Source organism: Ranitomeya imitator, chromosome 10, assembly GCF_032444005.1.
Source record: "Ranitomeya imitator isolate aRanImi1 chromosome 10, aRanImi1.pri, whole genome shotgun sequence".
Taxonomy (NCBI): domain Eukaryota; kingdom Metazoa; phylum Chordata; class Amphibia; order Anura; family Dendrobatidae; genus Ranitomeya; species Ranitomeya imitator.
The window spans coordinates 126,989,139-127,015,498 of record NC_091291.1 but is presented as its reverse complement, the minus strand read 5'-3'; the positions used below and the strand labels follow the sequence as shown (position 1 = coordinate 127,015,498).

The 26,360-nt window shown below is 42.3% G+C and overlaps 1 protein-coding gene across 10 annotated transcripts in view; it reads left to right on the top strand.

Moving 5' to 3' along the window:
- AGRN (agrin) overlaps positions 1 to 26,360 on the top strand; it is a 626,510-nt gene that overhangs the window by 564,975 nt on the left and 35,175 nt on the right. For 7 of the 10 annotated variants that reach the window (XM_069742176.1, XM_069742173.1, XM_069742175.1 and 4 more), the window contains 7 exons: positions 12,031 to 12,145; positions 15,554 to 15,685; positions 16,528 to 16,941; positions 21,153 to 21,345; positions 21,554 to 21,769; positions 23,608 to 23,837; positions 25,094 to 25,228. In XM_069742176.1, the coding sequence (XP_069598277.1) occupies positions 12,031 to 12,145; positions 15,554 to 15,685; positions 16,528 to 16,941; positions 21,153 to 21,345; positions 21,554 to 21,769; positions 23,608 to 23,837; positions 25,094 to 25,228 (1,435 nt within the window). The remainder of the gene's footprint in view (positions 1 to 12,030; positions 12,146 to 15,553; positions 15,686 to 16,527; positions 16,942 to 21,152; positions 21,346 to 21,553; positions 21,770 to 23,607; positions 23,838 to 25,093; positions 25,229 to 26,360) is intronic. The other 3 variants (XM_069742177.1, XM_069742172.1, XM_069742181.1) reach the window with 1 other exon arrangement.

The following is a 26,360-nucleotide window of genomic DNA, read 5'->3' as shown; positions in this document are numbered from 1 at the left end:
TTTCATCTGTGTTTGGTTGGTCCATCCATGTGTCATCTCCCAAGCCTCTTTTAACAACTGGTTAGTGAATAGTTGATGGTGCACAGAGTTGATTTGGGCGAGTTTTGTTAGCAAATCGGACCAAAGTAGGACATGTCTCGTTTTATGTGGCCAGAAAAAAAATGGACATGACAATGACTGACAGATGACTCTTGCCTTTCCCACCCGAGATCTTCCACGGGTCATTCCATGGGAAGGCGGATGCACAGATCGATAATCTGGTTCTCATCAGGACCTTACTGTGCATGCACCGCCCCACAGAATGACGAAAGATCTCTGGCGGGAAAAGTAAGAGTGACCTGAGGCAGGCGGTAGATGGGGAAAGGATGAGAGAGGTCAGGAGAGCCGCAAGTGCCGTGTCACAGTTGGCTGCACTTGCGGCTTATTTGCACACAAAAAATTGCTCAAAGACAAGGATTTCTAAAACAAGGGTATGGAATTAATCAACATTTCAGTGACTTTACACAGATGACATTAGTTTGAGGTGTAAAAACCACCTGACAAGTTCCCCTTAAAGGGTTTTTTCCCTTTCCGATGATGACGTCCCATTGGCCACCACCTGTCCAAATACCCTATAGGAGCTCACAGACGTCATAAAGGCTTCACTGCAGATCTTTACTTAGTTCTGCTCTTGGAAGAGGAACCGCATCCGACAGTGACATTCTAGACGTTGTAATGTGTTGATTAAACTCCACTTGGGCCATGTTTGCAAAGAAAAGGCCAACAGCTTAGAATACAATGAGAACCAAAATAACAGTCTCTCCGCTCACAACCTTGTCAGATCGCAAAGGGCATAATTTAATTAACATCTTGTTAAGCCGAGACGCGGTGGCAGCTGAAAAAAAGTGAAATAATTCTGCTTTTGACATTTGAAAGTAAAGTTCACCTTTTTCTTTCCTTCACTATTTTACATCTCCAATTTGAGACCAATTTATTAGCAATTTTTTTTTTTTTTTTATAGAATCCATATATTTACTTTTAAGTCTGAACATGGAATTTCCGTAATTAAATTTCAGAAACGTGTGTGAAAAGCGTACGAAAGCTCGGCGTAAAGGGTCAGAATATGGTAATTTAGCCTATATCATCCATATGTATATCATTATTGGTAGAAAAGAATAGAAGATGGGATTAGATGGCGGTATTACTTTATTATTACATGGGATAAAAATGGCGCATAAGCAAAGCAATGAACTTCTCTTAATGGGGGTTGAATCATCTAAGTCAATCCCTTTACTATGAGAGCCACCATGGAGATCAGGGGATGGTTATACCAGAATCCTCCATAGTTGTGCCCTAAACAGGAATATAAACAGTTTTTCAGTTGGGACAAAAGCTTAAAAGTCGATAGAGGTCAATATAACATTGATCTAAATTATTTTGTGGTTAAAAGTCATGAAAATGATTTTATATTTTTCTATTTTTGCATAAGAGTTCTGATCTAAAAAATTTGGGACTTTTGATCACCCATCATTATTTCTAAATATTCTTGCCGTAGCACATTATCTGGACTATTTTATATTAATTCCATGTCTGCACTGCTAGGAGTGCACTAGAGAATAAGCTGGGCAAGGCAAATGCTGTTGCTATTCAGTATTCAGCCTTTTGTTTAAAAGGGGTTATCCAAGACTAGTTTGAGATTCTATTAACTATTGAGGCTGTCCCATCAAATCAGTGGTAGATTGGCTGAGGTGGATGACTTTTTTTTATTTGCCAAGTATGGTGCAGCTATAGATTAGCAGGTCAGAGATGTTTCCATTTGTGGAAATGTGTGTAATTTTAGGCAGTAAAGTAGAGGATTGAGTCTTTGTGACGACGGTAGGTGTCATGTGGTTGAAGGCGCCCAAAGTGAAACTTTTACACCAGGAAAACGAGCACTTCTGGTCTGCCGGAAGAATTTATAAACTGTCCAGAAAACTACAGTAAACTCAATGATTATGTTCTCTTAGGATCTTTTCCTATAGATCAGCATAGTGTTTGTTGTTAGGTACATGTTTTGAGGGTAGAGTCCACCATTTGGCTAAGACGTGGCTTTCAAGCAAAGGCAATGCAACGGTTTTAGCACTGTTTCCTATAGGCCTATCCTCAAGGAACCCCTAGAAGTCATGCCTTTAAGGGCCGAGTCCCATGTAGCAGCTGCCATGTGGCTGAGATGACCATCAGGTCCCATGCCGAATAGGAGCTGAGGTGGGGTTTTTCGTCTCTAACCACTAGGGGATTGAGCTGTAGGTGACCCGCGTGCCGAGTGTCAAACCGATCTCATATTGAAGACCTATTCTAAGGGAAGAGTCAGACGGCAGTATAACATGGACGAGGATCTCTGCACAATCCTTGGACTTGCCGTCGGCTCTCCCAACCTGAGTGTGACAACAAGTACTAAGATGCTGCTGTCACGCTTGGGTTGGGAGAGCCACCAGTCAGTCCGAGTGTTGCGTTGCGATTCCCTTCTGAGTTATACAGACTCTACCTTAAGGATAAGGCCTCTTTCACACTTCCGTCTTTCAGTTTCCGTCACAATCCGTTGATTTTTGAGAATGCAGGATCCTGCGCTGGATCCGTCGGAAAATAGCGGTCCGTCGTGCGGAGAAAACGTTCAGAGGAACGTTTTTTTCTGCACGTCGTAAAATCGGTCAGCGACGCATCCTGCACTGCCCGTCGTCGGCTATAATGGAAGCCTATGGACGCAGGATCCGTCGCTGACCGTCACATACAGGAATCCAGCGACGTATCACGTTTTTACCCTCTGAGCATGCCCGGAAGGATTTTCAAATCTGGGAAAAAGTGTTCTCTCTCTCTCAATCTCTCTCTCTCATCTATCCATTGGATGGGGTGATAACTTGTGGGACCCTCTCTGATTGGCAGAGCAGTGAACTTTTTTTTTTTTTTTACAGCAGTACGCATGTTCGACCACCACTGTAATAATATCCAACGGAGCTGCCCTAGCCTTTTTCCAGCAACCCCTTAGAGAATGAATGGAGCAATGGTTGGTCATCTGATTTGCCTCTCGAGTCTAATGGGGATAAAAGTGCCCATCGAGGATCAAAAAAGTCCTAGCTGTTATCACCTACCCACCGGAGAACCCCTTTTCACTCTTGGAAATGTGGAAGATGTGGCTGTTGGGGCTCCGAAGAACCAAACGACAAAATCCCACATCATTGCACGGCAGCTCTAACTTTTTATACTAGTTATATGGGCTTTTAGATCCGATCTCTAAGCATGGCTTCCTAGCTTTTCTCCTTCTCTTCCTCATCACCGTTACATTTCTGTTCTTCTCATCTTTTTTACCGATAGCTGAGGAAGCAGCACCAATGCCTACTGAAGAGCAGATAAGGGATTTGAGGCTGCGCGGTCATAAGAGATAATATTTTAGAATCCCTTCTAAGAAGTCTTTGCCAAAAGGCGCAGAAGAAAAACTTGTCTCTGGGCTTATCCCCTATCTGTTTCATTACTCCTGTGATGTTTTGCTTTATGTGCCGATTGTTCTTTTACTTTTATCTTTTGGTAAATCAATGAAGCTGTGCGCTGTGCGCCAGCTAGAAATGCATATGGTAAAATAATGTAATAATGAGCTGATTTCTGTATGTGAACATGTCCTGCAACAGCTCGACTAATGCGATGGGATGGAAGCGCCCCCTGCTGGCTGACGAGTGGCATTTGATGTTCTGCTAGTAATAATCCTCAATCACGGATGGCTGTCATCATTATTTTTTTTTACCAAAATAGTTGTACTTGGATTATTTCCTTTATTATTATGGATTGGTGCGATTTATCTTTATTATAAGCCACATCAATGGAGCGATTTAATTAATATTGATATCTGCAATATTAGTGGATACTGATGTCAGAGAGTATTGATTACCCATAAAACAAGCTCCGGATCTGACATTGGAGCAGAAGTTGCACGGCGCTGCAGACCCCAATACTTCAACACATCCTACCTAAGCTTCCTCCAATTTCTCTTTTCCTAGCTAATGATGCGTTGACTCGTTACATTTTTGCTGCGTTTTAAATTTTAAGCGGAGTTTGAGAATTCAGAAATCTCATGCACACACTTTGGTTGTTTTTTCCAACTGAACGTTTTTGCAAACTGCACTTCCTTCTACTTTTTGCAGCGTAATTTCACCCATAGAAAGCAAGGAATAAGTGCAAAAACGCAGCAAAAAATGCAGGTGTCAGGTTTGGTGCGTTTTTGGTGCAAAAACCTTAGGAAGTTGCATCATGGTTTCTTTTTTTTTTTTGGGGGGGGGGCGCGCACCAAACTTTATCAGCATGCACAAGAGACAATAAAACGCAGCAAAACTTGTTTTTTTTAGTTAGAAGAAGGCTCTTTACTGCCAAGAGAGCAGGTTTTTGCCTGCAGAAAAAAAAAATGCAGCAAAAACACAATGTATGAACATAGCCTAAGACTGCCTTGTCTGAAGGAGCTTCATCTGGGATCCTTAATGGGATTGTCTAGGCTTACTAAATTGATGACCCATCTTTTAGGTCTGGCGGTGGTTGGATGATACAGCATACAGAGCCAGAACGGTAGAGCTCAGCGCTCCGTGTAGTGGCCATTCCCCAGCACTGCAGCTCCGCTCCTACTCCTTTCAATAGGAGCTGGGAACCAACACAAAGAACAGAGCCGTGCTGTTCTGCTCTTTTTTCATCTGAACACATCGAGAACTAAAAATAGCTGATGAGTGAAGGGTCTCGGACCCCTACCGGTCATATATTGATGATCTATCAGATCAATAAACTGTAGTACAACCCCTTTAACACCCCCTGGAATATACACACCAGTTAAGGCAGAAACATTTTGAAAAAAAGGATAACATGAAAGAGCTGATGTTTTTTGATATTTGTTAATGAAGATATTTAAAGGGCTGGTCATATAAAGATTTATTTACTACATGTCCACACAGGAGAAGTGATAAATGAGATTGGTGGTCTGCTAACTGATTCCTAGAATGGAGGCCCAAAGGCTCCTGTGTGAATGGAGCATTACTGAGCATGTGCAACCAGTGCTCCCCCAAAAGGGTTGTCCCTGCTGTGTGCAGGGGAGCACAGCACTCGGCAGCCCTTTGGGGGTTGAGCATGTGTGCTTTTGCTCCATTCTGAAGGGGTTTAGTGCCAGTACTGCCAATCTGTACCTGTCCCAGCGGTCCCACTGCTGTACCCCCTAGTAATGTCTATAGCAGGGGTGTCAAACTGCATTCCTCGAGGGCCGCAAACCATGCGTGTTTTCAAGATTTCCTTAGCATTGCACAAGGTGCTGGAATCATTCTCTGCATGTGATTAAATTATCACCTGTGCAATGCAAGGAAATCCTGAAAACATGACCTGTTTGCAGCCCTCGAGGAATGCAGTTTGACACCCCTGGTCTATAGGACAACCCCTTTAAAGTCAGTAACAAAAAATAGAAGAGTTGTATATCTGCTCATCATTATTGAAAAATGCCTTGACTGGAGGTTCGGTGCAAGGAGGCTCTCACTTCTGGGTGTATAGCAGCAAAATGGAAAAATCCAGCATCCGCAGGAAATGAGGCAAGTATATTAAAACATTATTTTATTAGCAATATAGTTAAAAAAGGGAAACATTAAAATTGAGAATAAAAGGACACAGATGTACACGTTTCCAGCATAACCATTCGAAACGCGTAGACCCATGTCCTTTTATTCTCTCTGTATGTTTTAATTTTTAATTTTTCCCTTTTTTTCTTAATAAAGTTGCTAATAAAATAATGTTTTAATATACTTACCTAATTTCCTGCGGATGCTGGATTTTTCTTTCAAAGTCAGTCTTGCCTTTTCATTCCACCATAAATGTTCTGCTGCCTCTGGGGCAAAATACCATATTCTATAATATACTCTTCCCCTGCAGCAGAATATTCCTATAATTTATAGTAGGGGGCAACAGTATCCCATTAATTATTTTATTACATTCCGGAATATTCTTGCTTGCCCCCATTTGCAGTCTTACTTTTTAGTCCTAAGTTTTTCAGACCTCGCATCATTTTCTGCACATCCCCCTTGGTACATTGCTGGTATCACTCATCCTTGAAATCACTTTTCTGGCACACAAGGAGTTAAGCCATCCTCTGCTATTTCTATGTTATCTGTGTATCGAATAGAAAACGCACAGCGCCATTGTTATAGCCGTTCTTAATCTCGCTCTTTCCACATTTTTCTCTTTCTCTCCACTCCCACATCTTTTTTTTTCTGCATTCACACAATCCCCAGCTTTGGTCGTACTAAACTTGTGATATATTGGAGGATGTGAACGAGAAAATTAGCATCAGCATTGATTTCCAATGTGCTAGTTATCCATACTAGAAAGAGGGAGATTATAACCGGAGATGGAAAATGCACTTAGCGCGGCATGGAGGAACCAAGCCGACAGATGCGCTAGCTGAACATGCTCAAATATTCATTGTCCTGTATGTTGGGGCGGGGGCTGCTGCTGCCGTAGACCATTGACCACCGGAGAGTGAAAGAGTTCATCATTTCTTAGAGTTTTTCTCCATGCTTGTTACTGTCATGCTCCGATAATCCAATGTGCGCAGCATAGATGTCAATTACCGCCATATAAATGGTTTTCTTGGAAGAGACAGACATGATTTTCTCGTTATATAACCCACTGAGACTCGACTTATGTACCGGGTGGTCAGTTAACTTTCTCCAGCCATTAATTGTTTGTCATGTTTGACCAGTTGCCAGCACATTGTTCCCTGGAAATCTGTTCCCGCTATCATATATGTAAATTCAGGCTTGGACTGGCCTGCAGGAGGAAAGGTGAATCCTCCGGTGGGCCCTTGTGAAGCAGTAATTGACACAGTAGACTTAATGCAACTTGTACAGACAGAGAAAGCTCCTTATTATTCATTTATAAAACTACTCACATTATTTTTATATAGACGCATAGGCAAATTTGTGAAAAATGGTCATGAAATAATCCATCTAGCTGAACAGTAAGCCCCCAGAAAAAATGTCACTGGTGGTCCCCTTGGCACCCCCAGTCCAACACTGTGTACATTACTGTACATTGCAAACATCCACGCTTACCCACTTACCAGCTTATATGTCCGATCATCCACTGGCACATAGAGTAGGAGATGACAAATTTATCATCATGGAGAAAGAGTTGGTGTCAATCAAAGGAGACAGTTATCTTTGCCCTGCGTCAGATGGCGGAAGCGTTGCCCCGTCGTATCCGTAGATCACGCTGAGGAGTACTCATTAAAAGTTGTGCATTTGGTGCAGTGAACGCATGAGAAAGTAAAACCTGGAATAAGACTGGACCAAGACTTGGACCACCCCTGAAGAGCATGTTAGTGGGTTGCAGGTGCCTGGAAAAGATCAAGTCCTTCCGGCTTCTGAAAGAGCGAGAATTAGGCAAGTTTCTCTCTTGAGATTTTTTTTTTCAGGACTTCAAAAAGCATGAGTTTTCAAGTAGAAACTGTTTCAAGAAACTCTCCTTTTTAACGGAGGTGTTGGAAAAGTTTTCTTTTCCCAATTAGTTTGCTTAATGGGTTTTAAAGCGTTTTTGACAATTTCTTTTTCGAGAAGAGCTTTTTGATTTGACAGTGTGTAGTGGCTAGTATGGAAAGAGTTCCTTCAGGATGTGCGTCGAACAAGTGACATGCACCTTTTTTTTCCACCAGGAGTTTTTCAAAACCTCTTCAGAGAAAAAAAAATCTGTACAAAACTCATCATATGAACAGCAGAGTGGATTTGCCATAGAAATTAATGGGAAGAGTTCTCCAAGAGTTTTTGAGTTTTTGAAGCAGTTTTCGGGAGGCTTTTGGAGAGTTTGCACTCCAAAAACGCCTTAGAAAAACTTTGTGTACATATCCTTAAAATGAGACATGTGATAGAGATGAAAAACAAGTTCAGCAACTGGTTTTGTTGAAGGCCATAAGAAACGTATAATTTTTAGGAAGAAAGGACCTTGTCTACAAGGGACCCCCATCATTGGATCACTCATTTGACATCAGTATCTGTAGTTATCCTTCTTCGGCAAGTAAAGAAAGGCACAAGTGACCTGTTTGATCAAGCAAATGTGAGCGTATCTGTCAAGCTTTGAGCCTCATCTAGAGACTGTAACCATCTGATTGTGTTACCTTAAAGTGACAGTACCTGCCAGAATTCCTGTGCAAAAAAAAAAATACAGTGGTAGGATTGAAGTCATATCAGTAACAATTGAAAACATTATGGAAATCTTAATGGAACCCCAATCCACTAAACTGGGCACCATTTGCATCCTTGTATGACCTATTCCATGCAGCATTGTGACTTTTGCTATGAATAGATGCCATGGTAAAGATGTGACCAGAACCTTACCCATGTGCAGTGTCAGGTTGTATTCACACATCCGTGTAACGCAGATCGGCTACACATTTCCCAACCAAAGCTCAATAGCTTTAGGGTGTATAAATCAGACGGAGATTGGAACAGAACATTCAGACTGACCGGCGGCTCTCCCTACCCGAGCGTGGCAGCCGCATAGAAATACAAGAAGATGTCTACCTTGGGTCGGGGGAGCACCGGCGGCTCTCCCTACCCGAGCATGGCAGCCGCATAGAAATACAAGAAGATGTCTACCTTGGGTCGGGGGAGCACCGGCGGCTCTACCTACCCGAGCATGGCAGCCGCATAGAAATACAAGAAGATGTCTACCTTGGGTCGGGGGAGCCGCCGGCCAGTCCATGCACTGTGTTCCGATCTTGGTCCGATCTATACAGCTGTTTGACTACTTCCTTATAGGCATTTCTTAGACTGTCAAGTTCAGGTCAAAACACCCGTGGCCAGGCCGTGCCCAACAACAACTGAACGTGTGAATCTGGCCTTGATGTTAATCTGTCAGGCACAGAAACCGCATTATTAATTATTGGGCCACCTATAAAAGTAAAACAGGTCCAAACAGGAATGCTCCTCGAATTAAAGTCAGCGGGAGTTATTGCATTGTAACGAGATGTTATATAATGAAGTAACCTGTCGATTTAACCCTGTAGTGGTTGATATAGTTTTTTCTTTTTCTTAACTCTTATATAAGCCATGTTCCATATTGCAAGACAGAAGGGAATTTATAAGAGGAACATCAGGATCCGTCCTTTTATTCCTCTACGTGTATTAATATTTTGTTTCCACAGAAACCAGCATAACTAGAGAACTAATGAATACGAGATGCATTCATTAGTCTGCTATTGCTCTAGTTTACCTCCCTAACAATAATTTTATTTATTATTTTTTTACATATCTCTTGTATCTACCGAGTGATTGACTTAAAAGCCATTTTTTAATCTCAGAACAGCAAAAGTGCCATGTTCCCATGCAACCTCTTGAATCCGGCACTTGTCAAGTAATGTGATTTTATCTTGCACATGAAAATGACCTTAACATTCATAAATCTCCAGGAGCACAAGGACCGCGCCATTTATTTTTCCGGAGGAAGTCTGTTCGTTTGGCTTTTGCTTTATTTTTTTTAATCAGATTTTTCTTTTATGTATATCCAAATCAATTTATTGCACATAAAATTTATTGGGATGGATGGCATGCGAGGCAGCCAAGTCTATAGAGCCGACAGCCTCGGCGGGGTCACACCGGTGTCTCTTCTCGTACACCGCAGCTGTCAGCAGCCAGATTCCATTTCTGGATTAAATGTCTCATGCATTTCTAAACGGGTCTAAGAAAAGGAACAGGAGGTGAGCGACTAACTATCGTGATAATAGGGCTTTCTGCTAATCTCAAAAGAAATGCGATGCCCTTTTGGTATTTCTAAAGTTAATTTCAATATCTCTTTTGAGACGTGAAATATAAAGCGCGCCCGTCAATTATAAAACCTCTTTGTGGGCTAATGAGAATACTGACTGCCGAAAGACGAGCTATGCTAGTGCATCATGCATATAAATTTTGCCTGATTGATAAAGGCAGCTAAATTGATAGATGTCTTACCTTGGAATTAATATTTTTTACATTAAGAAGCTACGTCTTTGGGCATCTGAAAGCTAGTGGGTGCACACACGTAAAGGGAGTGTTTCAGCCCAAATTGATAGTATAAACTAAACAGTTTTATAGAGGATACTGCACTTATAAATATTGCACCATTAGCGGTCTAATCGCTGCCTACGTTCTGTAGAAACTAAAGGTTGAATATGCTGGGTGCACCCTGGGTGTGACCAGGAGGCTCAGTGCACCATTCAGCACACTGGCTTTGCATGTCCCCACCTCTCTCACTGGTGATTGACAGTGCTAACTTGCCTGAGCTTAACGCGCTCACGCTAGGTAAACCAGTGACCCAAGGGTCCACTGATGGACTTTGGGACCACCAGATATAGACCAGGGCTGTGATCAGCTGTCTCAAAGATAGAGTAGAGCTGTGCCATTGCTTGCTCAGATGCAGCACTTTGGAGCCCCTTTCTCTGGATTGGTGGGGGTCCCCAACGATTTTATCACCAGTCTTTTCAATAGGCAATTACTTATCAAGTTTGGGCAACCCTGTAAAAGGAACCTGTCACATCAGCCAATGCTGTTTGTCTGCAGGTTAATGGCATTAGAAATATGCCCAGCTTCTGGGAGAAACCAAACTTTATTCCTCCCAGGAGCCGCCAGCTTTAAGTCATAAGAGGTGTGCCGATGCGGCTATAGTCCCTTTTCACAGCACTGTAAGCAGCGACTGTTTTCACGCCTCTGTACTTGAACAAAAGCCAGCTTTTCACTTATACAGCAGTGATTGTAGCCGTGTTGGCATGCCTGTGTGACTGAAAGCCTGCGGCAGCTCCTGGATAAACAGCATTGTCTGGTGTGACAGGTTCCCTTTTAAACGGGTTGCCCAAACTTGATAAGTAAAGGGAATCACTCACATCAGACAATGCTGTTTATCTGCAGGTTAATAGTGTTAGAAAGATGCCCGGCTTCTGGGAGAAAATTTACTTTATTCCTCCCAGGAGCTGCCGGCTTTCAGTCACACAAGCGCGTCAGCATGGCTACAGTCACTGCTGAATAAGTGCAAAGCTGGCTTTTGTCCAAGTACAGAGGTGTGCCAACAATCTCTGCTTACAGTGCTGTGAGTGGTGACCATAGCCACATCGGCACGCCTTTTATGACTTAAAGCTGGTGGCTCCTGGGAAAAATAAAGTTAATTTTCTCCCATTAGCCATGCTTTCAGTACAGCGGCCAGGCACTTTTCAGTATCTCTTTTGATTAGTAGGCTCAGAGAAATTTCATGTGTCCAGCTGTAACAATGACAGACGCGGTGCCGTAATCAGTGGTGGACACAGAGGATGTGCAAGAATAGTATATGGGACCTTTGCTGTCACACAGATCATCATAATGCACAATTACATCTTTTTAGGACGTGGTAGTGGCCCTTTTACCTCTTGGTCCCTGAACATCTGCACAGGTTGCACCAATGATATATCCATCATAAGAGGAGGTTTCCAGGTCCTGTTGTCCACTGGGCACTACACCAGGGTCCTGCTAATCTTTTATTGGTCATCTATGATAGAAACACACACACATTAGTATTATGAATTAGCGTCGACGGCATTTTTTGTCTTTCCGTCAAACATAATGTCCGCCATCTGAACTGTGTCTTTTTCTGTACTGTTGTGAACATCAGAACATGATGGCGAGAGAAAAAACACATTAGTTAATGCCTGAGTTATTTTGGGGGTATTTTTGCAATTTTCTCAGTGCCAAAGGAGAAAGAACTGAATTGTTCTCAATTTGCTTCTTGTTCCCTTAGCAGGGAGGCAGTGAAAATTTTATGGAAATCATACCAGTTTCTCAAATTGTCTTACTTGTAATTCTGTTCTCCAAGAACAGGTCAAGGAAAGAACATACTCCTTTGTAGAAGCTAAAAAAAAGAGTCTTAATATGGTATCCCTTACAGATCTACTACTCCTATAATCCTTAATGCATGCACTTGGAATTCATGGCCAGTCTCTTACGTGGACTATTACATTAGATGTCCTGCTCAATTAATGGCAATCCTGTCTCCTTCTCATTCCTCTAGTTGGATAATCTTCTCAGAAATTCAGAAGTGAAGAGGGACTTCCAAAGCATCCGTGTGCGGGACCTGGGGCCAAGCAACTCCATCAGAGCCATTGTGGAGGCTCACTTTGATCCAGGTTTGTTATTTTAGATACTGATATCTATATTATACCGGGATAATTGTTTTTATCATATTTAGAGGGGTTGTCCACTTTATTTTCCATCTCACGGTACATACCACATTACTTATGTATGTTTTGCTGGTTCTCCTCCTGCACTTAGTATTGTGACCTCCTTCAAACATCTCCTGTTTTCCCAATTGCTGCTGATGGAGGTTCTCGTGACCAGACCTGTCCATCAGTGTTCTCCAATGACAATCATAGCACATATGCTATAAGCTGTTTTTCTATTGGAGGAGGCTGATGGACAAGTCTGGTCACATGATCTTCCCATCAGGAGCCTATTACGAGAACAGGAATACTGCACTGTCTGAAAAATGGAGGACCTGTAATATATCATTGTCACAAAATCATGTCCACAACACATTTGCTAAAATAAAGATTAAGTGTACAACCCCTTTAAATATAATATTGTTGTATTATTCATATTGTATATCTCTTATATACATTTGCTCTCTGCCCAACTCCAATGCAGGAATGTCATCTGGTATGGCTGACAAGCATATGAAGAGTAAGCATAGAAGATATATATATATTGCACAATGATATACTGTGGGAGGGTTAGGAAATCTGCGGTTCACCAATTTCTCTTGGTGCTCAATTCCTGCGAGTCTGACATTAGCATATGGTGTGATGTACTGTAGGTGTAGTAGATATTGGCCTTTTTAAAAAGAATGTGTCATCAAAAAAATAACCTATTGTTTAAATCAGATTTTTCTTTTAAATAAATACAGACCAAAAGTTTGGACACACCTTCTCATTTAAAGATTTTTCTGTATTTTCATGACTATGAAAATTGTACATTCACACTGAAGGCATCAAAACTATGAATTAACACATGTGGAATTATATACTTAACAAAAAAGTGTGAAACAACTGAAAATATATCTTATATTCTAGGTTCTTCAAAGTAGCCACCTTTTGCTTTGATGACTGCTTTGCACACTCTTGGCATTCTCTTGATGAGCTTCAAGAGGTAGTCACCAGAAATGGTCTTCCAACAATCTTGAAGGAGTTCCCAGAGATGCTTAGCACTTGTTGGCCGTTTTGCCTTCACTTTGCGGTCCAGCTCACCCCAAACCATCTCGATTGGGTTCAGGTCTGGTGACTGTGGAGGCGAGGTCATCTGGCGTAGCACCCCATCACTCTCCTTCTTGGTCAAATAGCCCTTACACAGCCTGGAGGTGTGTTTGGGGTCATTGTCCTGTTGAAAAATAAATGATGGTCCAACTAAACGCAAACCAGATGGAATAGCATGCCGCTGCAAGATGCTGTGGTAGCCATGCTGGTTCAGTATGCCTTCAATTTTGAATAAATCCCCAACAGTGTCACCAGCAAAGCTCCCCCACACCATCACACCTCCTCCTCCATGCTTCACGGTGGGAACCAGGCATGTAGAGTCCATCCGTTCACCTTTTCTGCGTTGAACAAAGACACAGTGGTTGGAACCAAAGATCTCAAATATGGACTCATCAGACCAAAGCACAGATTTCCACTGGTCTAATGTCCATTCCTTGTGTTCTTTAGCCCAAACAAGTCTCTTCTGCTTGTTGCCTGTCCTTAGCAGTGGTTTCCTAGCAGCTATTTTACCATGAAGGCCTGCTACACAAAGTCTCCTTTTAGCAGTTGTTGTAGAGATGTGTCTGCTGCTAGAACTCTGTGGCATTGACCTGGTCTCTAATCTGAGCTTCTGTTAACCTGCGATTTCTGAGGCTGGTGACTCGGATAAACTTATCCTCAGAAGCAGAGGTGACTCTTGGTCTTCCTTTCCTGGGGCGGTCCTCATGTGAGCCAGTTTCTTTGTAGCGCTTGATGGTTTTTGCAACTGCACTTGGGGACACTTTCAAAGTTTTCCCAATTTTTCAGACTGACAGACCTTCATTTCTTAAAGTAATTATGGACACTCGTTTTTCTTTACTGAGCTACTTTTTTCTTTTTTTTTCTTGCCATAATACAAATTCTAACAGTCTATTCAGTAGGACTATCAGCTGTGTATCCACCACACTTCTGCACAACACAACTGATGGTCCCAACCCCATTTATAAGGCAATAAATCCCACTTATTAAACCTGACAGGGCACACCTGTGAAGTGAAAACCATTCCCGGTGACTACCTCTTGAAGCTCATCAAGAGAATGCCAAGGGTGAGCAAAGCAGTCATCAAAGCAAAAGGGGTTTACTTTGAAGAACCCAAAATATAAGACATATTTTTAGTTGTTTCACACTTTTTTGTTAAGTATATAATGCCACGTGTTAATTCATAGTTTTGATGCCTTCAGTGTGAATGTACAATTTTCATAGTCATGAAAATACAGAAAAATCTTTAAATGAGAAGGTGTGTCCAATCTTTTGCTCTGTACTGTGTATATATATATATATATATATATATATATATATATATATTTTTTTTTTTTTTTTTTTAATTTTGGCAATTATTTTTTTTCCATGTCACAATTTTATGCTACAAATAAAAACTAGAAATCATGTAATTTTCAAACTGGCCAATGGGGAATTTTTAGCGTCAAACTTCCTGTTGTTTCAGGAAACAATACATGTACATGGGCAGCAATGACCCTATCTTTTGTATTGAGGCATCTAATGAGTGTGGGCATAGATCATGATGAAGGGAAGGGGAGCGGTTACATCGTCTATCATAATTGGTGGACCCTGTGTTATCAGCTGTGTATAGAGGTGTTACCTGTCATTGTAATCCTGCCTCTGATTATAAGGAAACTGTTGTAAACTCTTTCTGAAAGGACAGGAAGCAGAGTCTAAAAAACCATAGTGGTCAGTGTGAAAATTGCAAGATTTCTAATTTATTTTTTATTTATAAGAAATATTGTGATATGAAAAAAATAAATAAAAAAATTGCAAAAATGTTTAGAAAGTACATGTAGCACAAAAGGTCGTGTTCTAACAACACTTGATGATCACTTATACTGTTTATCTTCCTATCAAAGAGAAAACCTCACTCAGTTGGGGTCTGATTAGACTGAGACATCCACATCAGGACGTTTTATCGTAACTAAATAGTATGTGTTGATCGTAGGGTGAAAAGATGTAACATTTCATTGTGTGGCTAAATATTTAGGATATCTTGGTTTTCGTAGAGAGAAATTATTTTGACTGCGAAAAAATAAGCATGTTCTAGAACAGGAGAGGCGTAATGTTGGCTAGCTCTAATCTCTCCGGCACGGCGCGGATAGTCCTCAGGGAGCTGTTCCCACCACAAGTGCAGCATTACAGTATGTTCTCACTTTGCGTTGGGCAGCTGGTGCATGTATATGAGGTAATTGGGAGCGCTTTCTGATGTTTAATGTTGGTATAATACAGTTGGGCCACACTGATTCCTCTTCTCTAATATAGCAACGAGCTTAACTGCTTTGGACGTGCAGAAAGCTTTACTGGCAAGACTCAAGAGCACCAAGAAGAAGGCAATCACAGTCAAGAAGCCAATTCAGGACAACGTGAAGTTTTTGGACTTTGGTGAGATCCCTGGTACATTGTTCTGCTTTCTTCTTAACTCTCGAACCCTCGTAATGTTGAAATGTCAATATTTGCACTTTCCTTTTCTCATTGTAGACGTGATATTTTGGCCCTTGGCTCTTAACAAATGAATGCATATAGAGACATTAATCTCATTGATGAGATGTTGGCTGGTGTCGGCTGAAATACATTCCAATGGAAAGGTCAAGCTATGGTGTCCAGAGAAATAAGCGGCACACTGAGATAGGAGTTTGGCCATGCTACTCTTGTATTCTCCTTAACCCCTTTTGTGATGGAAATGACAATGCAGATACAACTCTATCTTGGAATGGTTGGGAAATGCTCCACTGGTGGTATTCCCGCCTTATGTTGTACTGGGCCAGGATAGGACACAACTTTTTAAAAGGGATATCAAAGAGATGAAATGAAATACAAACAAGATTTAATATAATATTCCCTTCTTTATTTGTATTCCTAATTTTATCTAATTTATCTCTTGATTTAGTCTCTTTATTTTTCCTAAACATGAGTTTAAAGACTGAATATTAGAAACAGAAATATGCAGGTAGAAATGGTAACTGAGGCCTTCAAAAATGAATGTTGTGTAGGGAAAGAGACGTCTTTAGCATGACCATTGGCCCAATCGATTATGGAAATATATAGAGAAAAAGTGTCTTACAAAGTTAACATTCCAAGTTTTGAGTCTGTAGAACAGACTAATGGTGTCTATGCCCATGGAATCAAGTTGGTTGAACCTACCGATTTCAGATTGACCGGTCAATCATCAAATGTGTATAGATCTGTCCTTAATGACTTAATAAATCTTAATAAGTTATGATTTTTTTTTTACTTAGACTGGGTTCCCGCTATGGTCACAACGACTACAACAACAGCAGCAACTACCAGCATCATGGCAACGACCAGCGCAGCAGCAGCAACCACAATGCCAGTTCTGCCTACCACAAACGTGGCCACTACAACACCGAAATTAACAACAACTGTGAAGACCACTCCTGTTCCGCTCCTACAACACCCAGCCACTACAGTGAGAATGACTACTAGAAGGCCAATTACTACCACCAAGAGGCCAATGACTACTGCACCACCTACACCAAGACGGAAACCATCCCGTGGTCCTCTACCTGCTAAGAAACCAACCCGACCCTGCGACTCCCATCCATGCATGCATGGTGGAACCTGTGAGGATGATGGAAAGGAGTTTACTTGCAGCTGCCCAGCAGGAAAGGGCGGAGCGGTCTGTGAAAAAAGTAAGTACAAAGGTCTAGTAAATGGGATGCTGAAAGGGGTTTTCTTGCTGTAGTCAATATTTGATGCTATCCATAGAGCTGTGTCTGACCCTTGGATACTTGTAGACCAGATCTCTCCATGCTACCTGGTTATCCACAGGTTCTTTTAATTGGTTGATATTTATTCCCATGTCATTCTTGATGGTATCCAGCCAATGGCTCTTTGGTCTCCCATTTTCTTTTTACTACTGATGAGTAGTTGTAAATTAACATATATAATTACAATATCTGCCACTGACCAATCAATTGGAAAGTATTGGAGCCCCACTGTACAGGGAATAGCCAATGATCCAGTAGTTCTGTGAACCGCAGGGTCCATGAGGTTGAACACCCACTGATCATAATACTGTAGTTTATCCTAGTGATTTGCTATGAAATTTGAAAAAAAAAAAACCCGTAGCAAATATAGTACCAAAAAAAACAATACTCGACTTTCTAATACCCCACCTCAATACAGTACAGATGCTACAGCAGTGGCCGACACATGACCATTGCAGCCAACAAGTGGTCTCAGCAGTCCTATACCATACTAGTGGCAAAAACATTTTGCGATGGGAGCCATGATGCCAGTATTTCGACCTATGACAGTCAAGACCACGAATTGGCTGCAGCAGTAATGTATCTGCCACCAGTAAACAAAGGCTGATGGGATCTTCTGTGCCAAAATAAGTTGGGGACTGGAGAGCGAAATAGTGTGTTTTTGTTCTTGTTTTAAAGGGAACCTGTAAATTTGGAAAACACTATTTACCTTTTAGATACCGTATAGGGTTAATCTGCAGGTAAATAGGATTTCAATGAAGTGCGGCCAACCATACTAGAAATGCAACTAGCGGCAGAAAATTGACTTATTACTTTCAGATGCTGCCAGCTTTCAGTCATCACATGGAGCAACATCAGTCATCATTGACTATACTGTGAGTGCCAGCTGTAAACAGGCCCCAACACTATGAGTGACAGCTTACTGTGCACAGATGTGCTGCAGAGCTGGCTGTCAATCAAAGTGTCAGGGTGTTTTCAGCCGCCACTTACAGTATATATCACGACTGAAAGCCGGCGGCTCCCAAGAGGAAATAAGTTCATTTTTACCCAGTAGCCACACCATTAGTAAGGCGGTTGGACAGCATTGTGACACTATTAATCTGCAGATTTACCCCATATCAGCAGGTAAATAGTGCTTTTAGAGGTGACAGGATTCCCTTTAAAATCTGACATCCCATTAAGGAATCCATTAACAGAAGATAGTCAAACGGCACCATATATTCTGCTACTATTACTTCTGGTTAAAACCAATCCAGCAAAAATGGTCAGCTAGTAGTATTAGATGCAGGTCGCTAATATAATAAGCTTGTAATTAGTTTTTACCCTAGAAAACAGACAAGTTATGTGCAAATATCTTCATTGAATCCATAAAAGCAACCTAATATTAGACCAAAAGACCAATGAATGGCGTTAATGTCTTTGAGTTTTGTAATATTATTATCAGTATTTTTGAAGCCCTACACAAACAATGCGTTAATATTATGAGATTTCCATAGTAAGATTACGGCTTTTTTTTTTCCTGCATAAAGGATATGAGAGATGTGTTACGCGCGACTTTATTAAAATGCAAAAGAGGCAAATGTTTTCGTAAGCTTTCACAAATCTCTGTTTCTAAAACTATGCAGTAATAATTCAGTACGGGGACTTGTCGTCCTTGCCTCGGTCAAACATTAATATTAAAAAAAAAAAAAAAAATCAAGTACGGTAATAGTTTATGAATTAATCTTTAAACATGTACAAAGTATTGTTAATCCAAACTAATTCAGTGACTTATTATTCCAAATAATAAGACGCACAGGGGCCCAAGATGTAGGGGGCCCATTATTACCATCAATGCAGGTGCATTTTAGGAGCTGTTGGTCTGCAAAGGGCCCATATTTTGTTCTTGTACAGGGGCCCTTTTCTGTCTGTGTTCGCCAGTGCTATAGCAGGAATAGAACGTCATATTTTGATCGCTGGGGGTGCGAATGTCCCCATAACAAAAATCAGATGTACCAATGGTTTAAAGGGAGTCTGTCCCCCACCCACAATCTATATAGTGATATAGGGGGCTTAGCCCTTATAAAAATCACACCAGCACTGTGTTAGTGGTACAGTGCTTGAGAAAAATGCTTTTAATTTGTGTGGAAAAAGAGGGAGCTTCGGTGCACCCTTGGAGTGGCCATATGTTCACCATACAATTACACCCCCTCATTTTGCACATTGAAATCCTTTCCCTGAGTTCTGATTAACAGTGCTTGCATCCAAGAGTGAGCTCTGTCTGAACTCAATCTGCATGTTTGCGCATGCGCACTGACACTGCTTGTGCCCGATCACACATAGTGTGGGCTGGCACAGTCTCCTCATTAGCTCTTCTTTTCAAATGCCACTTGCTACACTTAAGACTCCCGGCCATGTAGCGAGCAGCATTCGCAGAGAAGAGCCAGGCGCTGAAATGTGCGCAAGCGGCTAGGTTCAAGCAGTGTTAGTGCGCATGCATGTATTTCCTGGCTGAGTTCAGACAGTGCTCAGTCTATGTCATCCAGAAGGGGGGAGAGGCAATCAATATGCAATATGAAGGAGCATAACAGTGCACTAAACTCTGTCCCACCAATGGTGCACCAAAGCCCCCTTATTTGCATGCAAATTAAGCGTATTTTTCTCAAGCACTGTATCAACAGCTTGATTTTTATAGAGGCTAAGTCCTCTATATCACTTTTTAGATTGTTTAATATTGATTTTTGGGGATGAGAGACCCCCTTTAAAGGGAACCTGTCACCCCCCCAGGGCCTATTAAGGTAAAAGAGCCACCTTCTGCAGCACTAAGGCTGCATTCTGTGAAGGTGGCTCTTATGCTTAGTATCCCTAGGAATGCTGAAATATTCACTTTTATAAATTGCGCGCCATACCTGTATTGAGTCCGGGGCGTACGTTTTCTCCCCGCCTCACAGGCGTCCATCATCCCACCAGGCGCCACCTTCTTTCGGTCTTGTGCCGTCACCGGCGTTCTGCAATTATTTCTCGGGCATGCGCCGTGCACGCTGCCCTGGAATTTAAATCAAGTGATGTAAGTAGATCTCGCCTGCACACAGCGCCAGATTCCCAGCCCCGCAGTGTGAATAAATCATAACACACTGCAGGGCGGGATCTCGGGCCTCCGCTACACGCAGGCTCGAGATGAGTACTTCAGCTGATGTGAGTTCCAGGGCAGCGCACACGGCGCATGCCCGAAAAATCAGAGCACCGCGCAGGCGATGTGAGAAAACACAGAGGAGGCGGTGCACTGAGGGGATGATGGACGGCTGCGAGGCGGCTGAGTCAGGGAGAGAAAACATACCCCCCGGACTCAATACAGGTATGGCACACAATTTATAAAAGTGAATATTTCAGCGTTATTAGGGATCAAACACATAAGAGCCACCTTCACAGAATGCAGCCTTATTGCTGCAGAAGGTGGCTCTTGTACCTTAAAGGGCGTCGCGGTCCAGGTCTGGTGCCTCCCATCTTCATGCGATGACGTCCTCTTCCTTGCTTCTGTCACGGCTCCTGCGCAGGTGTACTTCATCTGCCCTGTTGAGGGCAAAGTACTGCAGTGCGCAGGCACCGAAAAAGGTCTGAGAAGCCCGGCGCCTGCACACTGCAGTACTTTACGCTGCCCTCAACAGGGCAGATAAAGTACACCTGCGCAGGGGCCGCGACAGAAACAAGGAAGAGGACGTCATCGCATGAAGATGGGAGGCACCGGACCCGAACCGCAACGCCCATCGGACCGGACCGCCCCCCCAGGTGAACATAATATAACTTGTTTTTTTTATCTTTCAGGTTACATCGGGGGCTTATCTACAGCATTACAGAATGCTGTAGATAAGCCCCTAATGGCGGTGGCTGAAGCTTATATATGAAAAAGTAGGTGACAGATTCCCTTTAATAGGCCCTGGAGGGGTGATAGGTTCCCTTTAAACTGACATCTGTAGGTGACTTCCCCACAAAGTAGACATAACACAAATGTGCAAAAAAACAGAGGACCTAAAAACAGTACAAGTGGTGGTCACCAAGGAATAGCAGAAGCCAGCTGACCCAACTTTACTAAATACTCCTTTATGTTTTTAATGCATACAGAACAACATATTCACCTGCGAACATTCCTTTTGTAGATATTCATTACTTTATTCCTGGATTCGGAGGCAAGTCTTACCTGGCATTTAAGATGATGAAGGCTTATCACACTGTACGCATAGCCATGGAGTTCCGCTCTTCGGAGCAGAATGGTCTTCTTATGTACAATGGTCAGGTTCGAGGAAAGGATTTCATCTCTCTGGCGGTGGTGAATGGATTTGTGGAGCTTAGGTAGGTGGATAAACTGTCCTTGTGATTCAGCTTTTTATTTTATTCTCCCATGTTAAAATGACGCTACTAACCACTGTACTGTGCACTGTACGGTAAAAGTCTCCCGTCACGTGCTACAATATCTCATTCGGATTTTCTATGCTTCCCATTCAACTGTGTCCTCGAACTGAATCCCAAGTCTAAGCCTTGTCTTTGTGTTTTCTGTCAGGTTTAATACTGGGTCTGGAACTGGAATAATTACTAGTAAAGTGCCTGTTGAACCAGGCAAGTGGCACCAGCTCGTGGTAAACCGTAACCGGCGTAGCGGTATGTTGTCTGTGGACGGAGAAGCACATGTGAATGGAGAGAGTCCATCGGGTACAGATGGTCTTAACCTAGACACTGACCTGTTCATTGGTGGAGCTCCTGAAGACCAGATGAATGTGTACGTATTTGTTGGAATGAGATAATTTATTTCATATTCGACATGTGTTTTCCTCACTGCTCATGCCAGAGCTCTGCAAACTACGTTTAACCCCTAATGATGCAGCCAAACTTAAGTTTTTGAACTTAGTTTTTAACTCCTCATCTTCCAAGAGCCACAACTTTTTTTATATTTGTCAACGTAGATGTATGTAGCCTGATTTGTAGTTTTAGCAAACCTATACTCCTCTGTCAAAAAACAACACAGGATAACCAAAATAAACAAACCAATACCTACTCAAAAAAGGATACCACACAAAACATTATGAACAGTATAAAATATAAATTTTATTAAATTGGTCACATGGTTCAATCTAAAAAAGAAAGCAAAATCGGAATTAATAGAGTTGCGATCACAAAAAAGCTACAGAGAGCCTTGACGCGCGTTTCGGCAGTTAAAACTTTAGTCAGGAGTGAAACATGCATTGAGAGTCTCTGTGGCTTTATCTGTGCAGCACCTTTATGCTAATATATCTTTGGTACTTTTCTATCTTACTAAGGACTGATATGTGTATATTTGCTAACTGCATAGTACAAATAACAATTTCCTATGAACAGGAGCAATGAGGTGGCAATGATGGGGGACTTCAACACAGGAAAGGCAACCAGCAATTCAACAGAATCAAACAAGGGTGCCGGAAATAAAATTTCCCCCACCAGGATTGCTTCACTCAAATGCTGATGTCAGAGATTTTCAGCGGAATTTAAGTGGCTAAATAACAGCAATCTGAGCTAGCCCCAATCACTGCTGTTAGAAACAGTTACCGGCTGGAATCTGTCCCCAGTGGAGCTCAGGATACACCATCACACTCCCTATGACACACTATTACGTCCTGGGATGGGAAGATGTAAAAAGGCTTTACCGGGGTTTAAAGATATCACATAGTTGTAGGTACAACCACTGGGCCCCCCACTGATCTCCAGAACATGAATCTGATCCCTGTCTGAATGGAGGGGTGCTCAAGCATGCTCACCATTATGCAATACTCATTGTCTATGAGACATACCAGTAAATCTGACGGCAGTCCCTTAGACATTGGATGGAACAGTTCAGCTCTTGGACTAGTGACTTTCTTTCAGACATGGCTCTGTTTTCAGAATCTGTGGGTGATGCATTAGTTCTGTCCAGTGGATTGGTGACAACCTTAAAGCTTGATACAAGCTCTTACATTTTTCCTTCTTGTCGGTTAAATGCTACAATTACATAATTTTTTGCACAGAATGTGCGAGAGATCATTGACATGTCAAGACTAGTCTGACACTGGATCTACTCCTAATGTGACAGAAGTGATCACCAGCCGACCTACGCTCAAGAGCCGGGAGCTAGAACATGTCCTTAGGACAAATGAGTGTACGGTAAATGATGCTTTAGGTGTCAGATCTGATGATGCCGCCACAATGACAGCAGTGATCATACTCCTGTATGTATAGAATATGATAATCGATCTACTGCTCCTGAGATCTGCAGCTTGCACTATAGCACACCACCTACCTGATGCCTGCAAGAAAAATGACTGGAGGCTGTGAGGTTATTACTGTTCCAGATATATGAATAATAAAGTATTTTAGCCCGCAGTAAACTTGGCACACAAGGAATGAGATGATGCACCCTGCTGCATGGCTATTTGAGACGCCTATTTGAATTTCCAATACTCTTCTTCTACTGCTGTTTTTTTTAGCTGTTCTTGAAATTGTTGAGATTTATGTCATAACCGCTTGACTGCCAAGAGACTCTCTGGCCTGTCAGGAAAGTGCAAAGAAGCTGACACGTCATTTATATAACACGCCTTCTTCATGCAGGGTGGCGGAACGGACTTCTGTGTCGACCGGTCTCAAAGGTTGCATTCGAATTCTTGATGTGAACAATCAGATCTACACCTTACAGGAGGATGGAGCAGATGTCTTGTACGGAAGTGGTGTGGGTGAATGTGGGAATAATCCATGCCAACCCAACCCTTGTCATAATGAGGCTTTGTGCCAAATAAAAGAAGCAGGAATGTTCCACTGTCAGTGCCTACACGGCTACACAGGTAATCCACTGACGGCATCTCGTAGACATTAGAAGAGTGGGTGTTATGTCTGGTTATACACAGCGGCCAGTGTTACATTGTGAAACATTGGAAGACCCGGCCAAACCACTCGGTCTCCTGACCCGAGTCAACTGCCTCATAGGCATGTATAAAGCACTTAGATCAGGTCAGGAGACATGGTGATCCGGCTGGGGCTTCCGATATGAGCATGGTCTGTATTTAATGTAGAGTTAAGAAACCGGATTAAGGTTCTATTCAAAAAGCTCTCGGCACAACCCAAATGCATCCACTGGGTACCATTAATTTAACGTCTTTTGTTGTAATTTTTTTTCAATTGTACAGAGTATCATAGTCAACTGTATACCTTTTTTTAATATACACGCCTATGTGCAACAAATGGCACTGAAGGCTTACACTATGGCATCCATTGGAGATGTACATTGGGAAATTTCAGTTCACCTGTATTGAGTGTGTTATTGTAAGACATCTTCCCATTCTTGACAGTGGTCAGCAATCGAGCATAAATAAAAATGTCCAGTTTGGCCATTTGTTAACATTACAATATTTTAGTCTGCGATTCTCCCATTCTTTAACATGGCCAAACCTCAATGGATGTGAACGGTCAGTCTCGAATTGACCATTAAGGGTTTAGCAAACCTCAATCAGGCCAGTTTATGGCCTCGCAAGATGACCCTATACAGAATATCTGTCTTATAATTTTATTAAGCATCTGGATCACACTTTTAGGATGACCATTCAATGTTGACAGGATGACCCCTCTGACCCCTCCCAAAAGTAACTGGGGCATTTTGTGTTCTTGCCCTTTTCTGAAAACTTGGCATCTAGTAGTAAGAACTACACCGTATTAAACACAGGACAGGTCTTTGGAGAGTCCTACACCCCTTTTCTCTTGTGTGAAAATTCGAAAAAACAATTAAACACAAGACTTCATAAAATGTTCACAGCAAGTCAATACATAATGAATACACTTAAAGGTGTTTTCCAGGGTTAAGCTATTGAGGATGTAGTTGTGGGATGGATGGGGGGTCCCACACCGGCAGCCTTACCGATCAGCTGTTTTCAACTCCAGAAACGCCTGGACCCTCAATAATCTGACGGATAGGCTATCAATATAGTAACCTTGGAAAACACCTTTTACTTTATGATTCTTTATTCTACATCACTAGCATAAACATCATCTCCACTGATTGATTTTCTAATCTGACGTAAACGTTCACGCTTTTCTGTGGTTTTAGGACCTACATGTGCAGACGAACGAAACCCATGCGACCCCAACCCCTGCCATGTGTCAGCAATTTGTCTGGTGCTGCCAGAAGGAGGAGCCAAGTGTGAATGCCCAATGGGCAGAGAAGGCGAATTCTGTGAAAAGAGTAAGTTATTAAGGATCTTAAGTACAGGATAGTTACATTTAGGCTGGGGTCACACTTGCAATTGCAATGCGAGAAATTCGTCTCAATACCCGGCACTGCCGCTGGCGGTTCCGACCAGAGTGTTCAGCTCCATAGAAATACATGCAGCTACACTCTCCACTCTGAATCACCAGCGGCAGTGCTGTGTATTGAGGAGAGAGACTTGTGGGAATTTCTCGCATTGTGACACCTCGCAATTGTGACCGCGGCCTTAGGTTCATAGACCGATGCGTACATTCCACCTTTTAAAGGGGCTTTATCATTTGTATAAATTGGTAAAATTACAAAGTACTTCTATGTATAAACAAGCAAATTTGCAATTTACATCTTATTAAAAAATCCCCTCCGTTGTCAGGATTGGAGGGATTTTTTATTCTATAGTTCACTGCTTGTAGTCTAGGTTACCTACCACCTCTGCTGTCTATCAGAGGTGGCCAGCTTTCTATGCAAAGAGCGCGAGCGGCAAGCTCTGTGATAGAGCTTGGTGGCGCTGCTCTGAAGCTGACATAACCACTGCATCCAGCCAGGTCCAGTCCCCCTGTGCTCCTCTGATACTACAAACACAAACTGCCTCCGCTTGCAACATGGGAGATGGCACAAATTGGACCAGCATTGATCCAAACTGTCCACCTTCAGGATTTTATTGCCCCCCCCATCCCCTGCACGCTGGGAATCTGGGGATTGGTGCACTCCTAAAAATTGAAGATTAATAACTTTTCATAAATTTAGCTAAGAGGAAAAGGTAAGGGAGGACGACTCTGTATAAATCATTTGTGGATCTATTTCTGGGCTGGAGAAACATATTGATATAGAGCTTAACTTTATGTTGATTTTAATAGACTGAGTGTCACGTTATCTCGCTCGGCTTTGCATGGGTAAATAATGACACGGAGTATGAGCCGGAACATAATCACACCGGATTAGCGAAACTGTCAAGTTCGATAGCACACCTCTTGACAGCACAAACACTGAACATATATAAGACATTGCACACAAGCACCCTGCAATGCTTGGACGGCAGCCAACCTTTGTGTCTGCAGATGCTCATTCCTGCATGTACCACGTGAAGTCTCATCATATGGTGCAGCAGCGG